Raw genomic sequence first — 8,822 nt, forward strand, 5'->3', positions numbered from 1 at the left:
TTAACTCCATCGAGTCTCAAAAATGATTTAAAGTGCATTTAGTTTCTCACTACTCCACTCGTGGATGCCTCAATGCTTCCTTCACCGAGCCCGGGTCAGGTTTTATTATTGTGCGTACTTCTCTTCATCATTCGTCATGCCCCGACGTGATGAGTTTGAATTGTGGAGTTATGATGTGCTATGTACACATATGATATGATATGATCTGATATGACCATCTGATATGATATGATTTGTTACGGAGATATTCCCTACTCTGGAGTTATGATGTGCTGTGGCGCCAGTGACGGGGCGGCAACCACAATTTGTTCACCGAGTCCCATAATGGGGTCGTATATGGCATATGTTTTTCTGCATACATTATCTGTGGTTATGAAAAACATTTTGATATTCTGGATATTTTGCTCATTTTTGCACCTTCTATTCTGGTAATGGCTTTACCTATTACAGTCCATGCTTTACATACTTGGCACATTGAACTAATATACCATAATTATGCTTCTGCTAAGTCATGATATCTCAACAGAGTTTTTTTTTTTTATCCTTTGTAGGTATTTTGGCTCAGCGCATTTTACAGCCCTGTTGTTGCTCAAATCCTTTTTCATGTGCCGTTTCAGCTTGTTGAGAGGGTAATAGTGAATGAAGCCTTTCATGAACATAAACAATATAAAAGAGTATATAAATAATTTTACATTTATAGTCAGTATGAAAATAAATAAATAAATAAATAAAGAGATATTTTGCCAATAGCGAGAAGCAGCTCCAAGTGATGACAAATTTCTAAATGAATGGACTCAACTGCTGCTATATTACTTGTTCATTGGTAGAGTCATCGCCTTTGGGTGGAAGAAGCCATCCACCATCACACTCTGGAGGTTCAATAACGACTACTCCACCATCATTTAAACCTAAAGCTAACTGGTTTGGATTTTGAGGATGAGCAGCAACCACCAGAGGGAACACATGAGAACTGCATTTGAACAGTAAAATGACTAGTGAAAACAAAAACCAGTTGAGAAGTCCAATAAACTATAAAGCACATCAAATTATTACCTGAAATCAGAAGTGAGGAAAGTCGAAGGATCTATCTCATATTTTGGGGAGAGATCTGAAGCAGAGAGTATCAAAACGATCCCATCTTTCATAATAGCATATATCCACCGACTATCACATGACAATGTTGCATGTGAAATTCGTGCACAGAAGTTTTTGATGATCCACTGCCAAATAAAAAATATTGTTTATTATTGTTGATATGGATAGGCAACAGTATGGCTTTCTTTTTATTACATAATAGGAGCCAGGGAGCACCTGCTTCACACATTCTAGTTTTGTGGTTTCATAGATTGCAATTTGAGTCTCATGTACGACAAGGAAGTATTTCTCATCTCGCTGAAATTCGACAAAGGTCTCTGATAGTTCTGTTGGTAACCAGTCAGCAGAGATCTGCAACATTGTACTTTGCTCCCTCTCCCAATTTGTTGAATTCCACACCACTATCTGGAAAAGTAAAGTAGAAGACAGTTGTTGGTTCGTCTATGTATAAGAGTTGTTAATGAAAAGACTACCAATCTATATCACTTGTTCTCATCAAACAGAATTAACTATCAAGTAGGACATAAAATGAGCTATTAGACACTACAAAGTTAACTTGTACCATATTGCAAACCAATTGTCAACTCTTTTCTAATGGTGAAAGAAAAAACCTGAGAGTCTGCTCCTGAAGAAACAAGCACATTTAGTATGTTAGAGAAGGCAAGTCCAGTAATCCTTTTAGAGTGTCCCTTAAGCCTGCTTATGACCTGCAAAATCAAAATGAAAAAGATCTACTTCGGCACGTATTTGACACTTTCCTCAATGGGAAGTGGGAGATAAATATGATACCTCCTCCAAACGGACATTGTAGACAATGATTGTCGAGTCATCCATCCCTACAACAATCACATTGTTATCAGACGGGTGGCAAGCAATACATGTAGCTGCAGGTGTAGGAGGCATGATACTTTTCATTCTCTGCAGTTATCAAGAACAAGAAGGAACTGTTAATGGAATCAATAAAGTAGGATGAAATCTCTAAGCTCCAGGGAATTTCAATATTAAAGTATTACTTCTTCAAGAGAAATCAAAGAGCTCCATGAATGCCAGCATCATTCAAGTGAAGGATAAATGAAGAACATAAAGCAAATCGTGGATTTAAGAAATTCAAATCACATGAATGTAAAGTACCAGTATATACCCTGTTGTCAGTTTAATTCTTGAAAATTCAATTCCACGAACACTTTAACACTTACAGTAACTAACATGATTTGATTACTTCAGTTTGGAACTGAAGGCAACTTTCATGGGCAGAGGAACGGATGTAGAGAGGGAGAAGCATTTCATTATGCAGCCCGTAAACTTCATTTACTTGTAATCACCTTAAACACGAGAATATTGAATATAGAAACCGCTCCTCCGGATGCCGAAAGTGCATAAAAATCATTCTTGGTTAAAGCTATGCAAGGTGAAACTGCTCCTGCATCACTGCTGGGCAGACCGTTGGTCAAAAACACCCCACTCTGCCCACTCCGTGGTTGCCACAGCTGAGGAGTGCATTTTGGTGTTGTCTACAGCATAAACATGTTGATCAGCCACAAACGTAAATTTATAAGCCATTTTCTTATAGCCAATAGAAGATTCCCACAGGAGAGATATATAAGCCATTTTCTTAAAACTCCTTTACCTGGCCAGTCAAATTAGAATCAATTTTCGACCATTTCCAGAGTAGATGAATACCATCTGCAACTAAGGCCACAAGCATATTTCCTGCATGTGTATACATCAACCTCCACACCTGCAATAATTGATTGCAATTTCAAGAAGAAGTTTCCTTATTTTTAAGTGCTGATTTTTTCACAAAAGTCAAATGTTTGCCGATGTAGAAGATTCTACCATACAAGTCTAACAGAAGGAGATTGACATAAGAATACTGATTTAGGGCCGTAGGTAAAGTGCATTCTTAGAAGTACCTTTGGTAGAGCCATTTATGAATTAAAAGGACTTTTAGATCCTCAAGCAGTCTTAATTATCATTTTCTTTGGTAGAATGCCTAAGAAGGACAACTTAGAAAGCCTAATTACTTATATTATGAGATTCTCTTAATTTCAATGAGTCATATTATGAGATTTAAATAATCGCAGAGTAATTTCATACCCTATTTGTCTTCACTTCCGAGGGGAGCCTCAAGAATTGACATCGTGAAATTTGGATGACCTTAGAGATGCTGTGGTTCCCTAATATCTTTTGATGCTCCATACTTGCAAGGTTATCTGCTATCTTTTCCTGCACAGCACTCCATCAATTTGACAAGTCACTGCAAAGCTATCTCTATAATTTTGTTTAATATGTTTGAAAAAGGTGGAAGCTGAAACAACTAGGATAGATGGAATTAAATATATCAGAAAGAATTGATAACAGGAAAAGATTAGTTTCTTTCAACACGAACCAGAGGGACAATGTCATCAGTTGAGGTACTATTAGCAGGACCACTTAGGGAATAGCCTGCAAGCTGTAAAAACACTAAAAAAGGTAAAGCATAATTTTTGTTTTCTTATCTTGAGAAAAATTATTATATTTGACATGCAGACCTTTCTTGTAGATAGATATCTAGAGGCATCCAATGAAGTTTGAAGCAAAATGCAGCCACAATCATTTGCCAAGATTTTGATCCTGTTATGATCCACAAAGACAGCCAATAGAGTGCCATTCTTGTTGAAACGAACATATGGATTTTCCTTGAGAAAGAAACGAGAATTTCAGACTGTTATACTTCAGATGCAAGTACAGTTAAAAGACGGGATTTGCATAAGCATGTACTTATATCAAACTAACTGCATTTTCTTGTTTTCGTTTTTTAAGTATTGAGTGATGTTAGTGTCCACCTCAGCATTGACATAGAAAACAGAAACAAAAGGGAGAAAAAGTGCATCATCTAGGATCTGATAAAATAATTATAGCAAGTAGAGTACATACAGGAAGGTCTCCACCAGCATCGACAACTGTCAAGAGTTGAACATCATTTACATTCCAAACTTTGATTACATGGGAATCTCCAGCAGCCACATAGTTATTGCTGCTGATATCAAATTCCACAACACCCGAAGAACATCTGCCAAGTCCGAGGTAGTTCCTTTCTATGAAACCTTCATTTTCATTCCATTCCACCATGTATGAGTCTCCATTTTTATTAGTCCCACATGAAAAAAGCCTACAAGTTTCAAAACTAAGTTTAACTAATCCTTCCCAACAAACCAAAAAAAAAAAGCAGAAAAACATGAATTGAGTCTCGTCAATCACCTTTTACCATTAGCACTGTAAAGCATTCTCATGCAACAATGACCAGGAGCCTCATAAGAAACCCTTGGTCCCGAGTTTTCATATACCCATGCTTTTATTTCACCATTAATTGATGTTGAAAATAGAAACTGAGGCAGAAAAATAAATCAGAATGCTCTAAATATATATATACATGTATATACTTAATAGAAAGCAGCTTTTGCAGTGTGAAGAGGTAATTACAGGAATATCTTCCTTCTCATGAGCGCAAAGAGAGTAAACAGGGGCTCCATGACCTTCAAAAGTATATTGTCTAGCACCATTGTCAGTATTCCAGACCTTCAAATAAGCAGTTGAAAATTAGCCAATTTATCTGTCATAATTTAACCAAATTAGAGTTCCTAATTATATTTAATTTATTGAACATGTAAACAAACCTTGACCAGCTTGTCCTCTCCACACGTTATGACAAGAAGTTGGTTATTTGGCTTAGAAAATGCAAGATCATTTACACTGCCAGAATGAGCCTCAATCTGAGAAAGTAGAATCTCTAATCAGAAATAAGCACAAACAAAAAGAGGAGGAGAAAAATTAAGCAAAGATGAATTTGCAGAAAAATACCTCCAGATGGTTTCCAACATGATTGTTATTATTATGATAATGATATAATTGAACAATGCTTTTAGAGGATGCAACTCCTGTTCATTGGTTCCAAGTTTAAAGCAATATTAACTGAACCGAGCATCAAATTCAGAAAATAAGTTCCTCTCTACATCAAAATATATGAAGACATACCAAAGAGAGAGCCATCAGAGCTCCATAGGACTCGATTGACTGAGATACTTGAATCTTCACCCATACTTTTCTGAACAGTTATGGACACCACCTTTAGTTACAGTAAGAAACTAAATTTTCAGTTTTAAATATCAGTTATAAGTGCTCATACCAGAAATGCAGGTGAAAAACCCTGCACTTCCCAGATCATTAACTTTCTTCTTAACAACTTTTTTCCGGAACTAACATCCCACAGCTCTACGCCTCCACCACCGTCTCCAACTGCAAAATAACATCGTCACTAGCAATGATTTTCAGGATTCAGAATCTTTATCTCAAATATCAAATTACGAACTATAAATTCCTACTCAATGAGAAACCTATTAGAAGAGTCTGTTGAACAGGGTGAAAATCCATTGTGGTTGGAGAAAAGTTGACTGTTGGATAATTGCTGATTGTTGGAGAATTGCTGGTCGTTGGAGGATTTCCAATGGTTAAAACACATTCAACGGCCATGGGAAAGTCATCAGAGAGGTTAGACGATGCATCCTGGTCTTGACAAAGAGCAGTTGTGGATAACACTTTCTGCATGAATATAAGTACTCAAGGAGTTCAAATTTACTGATAGGCAACTAAACCATCAAATGAGGATGTGCTCTTAAATTGGAAGAATAGAATAACTATGTGTGTTCAAAGTACATCACCTCATTCATATCCCTTGTAGAGCTTACGTCATATAAATTACAAGAATCCTGAACAGCCTTTAAAGTAGAAGCTAACATGAACAGCCAACACGAAAGTGACATTATTGTTTAGCAATATATAGTACTTCAACTGCATAGTAAGGGTCCTGAAGCAGCAGCCTCACCAGAAACTATGTCATCAGTTACAATGGAAGAATTAGAAAATATTTGTGGATAGTCTGGTTTTGCAGCCGATATTGTTTTGCTAGGCTGAGGAAGAAGAATTAAAACATTAGTGGGAAATGTCTTCTGCAGATTTGAAGTAATGCTATAATATAATGAACTCTTCCAAATAAGTTACCCTTGGCATTTGCATAACCGATTGATCTTCAGGTATGGGACACTCATGATCTGTGAAGAGTGTTTTGATCTCTGGTTCTGGCTGAGGATTTGCACAATGAATATGCTGCCAGTTCAAGCTGTATATATTGAAATTATATCAGCTCTTTGCAAACATCCATAAAGGTATAAATAGGAAACTAAGATATTATCAAGTGCATCAGACGAATGAAAGGAGGAAAACCAAAGGCTAATTAGATTATATTGTAGTTGGTGGAGTTTCAAATAGTCACGGCTCAGCTGAATATAAATAAGCAAATTTCAGATTTCAGAGAGAAGACAGAAAACAGCAAGATAAAACCTTTGATTAATCAGACGGCGCAATCTTGACTTGTTTAATTCTGGAAAGTTGACTCTTCCCTGAAACTGGGGATTTGATTCAATGACAGCCTTAAGTTCCTTCATCATGCGTTTTCTAGCAGATATTATGTCTCCATAAAAAGCAAGTGTTGAATATTCTCTGCGCACAGAATTAACAATAATCAAGAGTTTCTTGTCAGGTGTCTTACTTGTACAATTTTATCACCGACAGATAATCAGTTAACCTAACCTGAAGTCATCCAATGTAAGAAGCTGAGTCATCTCTCTATAAAGCTCTTTATTTGACTCAGAAAACACTTTAAGATCTTTCAGAAGGATATCTAGAGCAGTTTTACGATCTTGCCTATCACCAAATCAATTATATATACGAACTTTATCCAAACTTTTGCCTCACAATAATGCATATTACATCTGAATTCTGATTATGACAAGATTACCTGTCGAGTGCCTCAAGGAACTTTTGTTTCCTAACCTCAAAATACATTTTTAAAGAATATTTGTTTTCAGTGACACCAGTGAAACCTGAAAGATAATTCTCAACCTCGTCCCAATTGCCACCGAGCACGAGAGCTTCAAGATGTACCATGTCAAGGAAAAATCCTGTCTCCTGCCCTAACCTATCACAATTTTACAATTCAGATAAAAAAAATTCTTATTCTAATACGCCTCCATTGAAGCGAAAGAGTGAATTAAAATGGAACTCACATGTGAGCAGTTTTCGTGAGGTTCTCCTCATTGCAGAATTGCAATATTAAGAATATAAGGTCTTTACTAAGAGACATAGCCAACTGTGTTCTTTCTTCCCTTCAAAACCTTCAGATAATCAGAGAGATCAGTAAGAAGCTTATGTCATGTGGAACCCAAGTATCTTTTGTTTAGACTTTGGAAATGTATGAATGTAAACTCAATTATTATTGTATATCTTTGTTAAGTTCATATTTTCATTATTTTCAATAGAGGAACTACATTTGACCGCATTCCTTCCTCAGCAGAATACGTAGGTACCACAATGGCTCGGTCATACCCCCATAAGATTTCCATTTCCATTATTAAAGTGGAAAATGGGGTAGAAATTTCACAAGACGAAGATTGTTCTCCAACAAGTCGAGACTGAAGATTACAACTGGGACAAAAATTTTGAGAAAAATTCACAAAAGTATCAAAATATCTTATCAACAGTTCGGTAAGTAAGATCATGGTAGATAAGGTCAAGTGTCACAATCTAATGACCAACAAGTTACTTCTGAAGTGAGTGAAAAATATATACAAACAAAATTGGCAACAGCGAGAAAAATATCAACTTTTATGCCTAAATTAGCATCTTACACAAAAGATGCATCTAACTGAGAAAACAATAGAATAGATTTTAAAATGATAATTACAGTAATCAAGCACTAAGAAATCACTTTTACCAATAATTCACCACTCTAATTCATTGAAAACGAATCATTTCTACTCATTAATGTCAGAAACATAGAAGAGAGAAAAACAACAAATAAGCAAGGTTCTCAAATTGAAGAAACACGACAAACAAATAGAGTAACAAATGATGAAGATTGGAACAAAAGATGAAGATATGATCAAATACCTTACACTTGTTTCTCGATCAAATCAAAAACAAAAAAGAATTTAAAACTCAGAAACTTTTGGAAGATAGAAGAATGTAAGTTATTCTAAAAAGGGAATTACAAAGAGAAAACTGCGGCTTACCTGTCTATAAACCTGCAGTACCGTATAAAAGAATGAGGAAAGTTGGCTATACTTTTTTTTATTTATGGCTAGCGGACAATAACTCAGCAGGCTTATTTATAAGCACGTTAACTTATCACGACAAATTTTGTAGATTTTGTTTGGCTTTGAAATGGAATTTGGTTCCGTTAAGCGTTTTTGGAATTATTGAAAAACAATTGAATTGAATCTATCTATGAGCCCGTTTGGATTGGCTTTAAGTTGGTCAAAACCAACTTAAAGCTCTTTTTTAGCTTTTAGACGTGTTTGCTTAATGCTGACTTTAAGCCATAAAGTTCTTAAAGTCAGTCAGAAATGAAAAGTTAGGATTCCTAACTTTTTTTTCCAAAGTGCTTAAAGTCATTTTCTTTGACCATGGAAATTACTTTTATATCCTTTATATTTTAACTAAATTCTCAAACTACCTTTTTTTATTCTTTTAATCCTAAAATTCACATCATAAGCACTTTTATCCAAACACTCAACTGCTTATTTATAAAAATAACTTTCAGCACTTTTTTTTTTTTTTTTTTTTTTTTTTTTTATGGGAACAGACCCTACACGAGGCTCCCACCTCTCGTGCACAGTCAGGGGTTAAGCAAC

At 35.6% G+C, this 8,822-nt stretch overlaps 1 protein-coding gene across 3 annotated transcripts; it reads right to left on the bottom strand.

Annotated features, from left to right (window-relative positions):
• Positions 1 to 630: 630 nt before the first annotated feature.
• LOC129889126 (protein TPR3-like) lies at positions 631 to 8,281 on the bottom strand. Of its 3 annotated transcripts, none has more exons than XM_055964297.1 (26): positions 8,202 to 8,281; positions 7,197 to 7,304; positions 6,929 to 7,108; positions 6,721 to 6,834; positions 6,472 to 6,630; positions 6,133 to 6,250; positions 5,957 to 6,041; positions 5,793 to 5,863; positions 5,457 to 5,673; positions 5,261 to 5,370; positions 5,110 to 5,179; positions 4,936 to 5,012; positions 4,752 to 4,847; positions 4,558 to 4,653; positions 4,336 to 4,463; positions 4,012 to 4,246; positions 3,627 to 3,773; positions 3,485 to 3,547; positions 3,193 to 3,321; positions 2,723 to 2,833; positions 2,418 to 2,606; positions 1,885 to 2,013; positions 1,707 to 1,826; positions 1,312 to 1,500; positions 1,054 to 1,220; positions 631 to 970 (listed from the first exon to the last, which is right to left on the bottom strand). In XM_055964297.1, exons 2-26 carry the CDS (start codon positions 7,271 to 7,273, stop codon positions 805 to 807), a joined length of 3,243 nt encoding a protein of 1,080 aa, XP_055820272.1. In that variant the 5' UTR covers positions 7,274 to 7,304; positions 8,202 to 8,281; the 3' UTR covers positions 631 to 804. The 3 variants fall into 3 exon arrangements, with proteins under 3 accessions (XP_055820272.1, XP_055820275.1, XP_055820274.1); XM_055964300.1 differs by lacking the exon at positions 8,202 to 8,281 and adding an exon at positions 8,080 to 8,178 and having other exon boundaries at positions 1,707 to 1,802; positions 5,469 to 5,673; XM_055964299.1 differs by lacking the exon at positions 8,202 to 8,281 and adding an exon at positions 8,080 to 8,178 and having other exon boundaries at positions 5,469 to 5,673.
• Between the last annotated feature and the right edge of the window lie 541 nt (positions 8,282 to 8,822).

The sequence above is a fragment of the Solanum dulcamara genome, chromosome 5 (assembly GCF_947179165.1).
Source record: "Solanum dulcamara chromosome 5, daSolDulc1.2, whole genome shotgun sequence".
NCBI lineage: Eukaryota > Viridiplantae > Streptophyta > Magnoliopsida > Solanales > Solanaceae > Solanum > Solanum dulcamara.

Coding starts and splice junctions, on each gene's coding strand:
- LOC129889126 (XM_055964297.1), bottom strand. CDS start 7,273: ATGTCTCTTAGTAAAGACCTTATATTCTTAATATTGCAATTCTGCAAT. Junction 3,322..3,484: donor CTGATGACATTGTCCCTCTG/GTTCGTGTTGAA, acceptor AGTGCTGTGCAG/GAAAAGATAGCAGATAACCT. Junction 2,014..2,417: donor TCAATATTCTCGTGTTTAAG/GTGATTACAAGT, acceptor TGATAACTGCAG/AGAATGAAAAGTATCATGCC.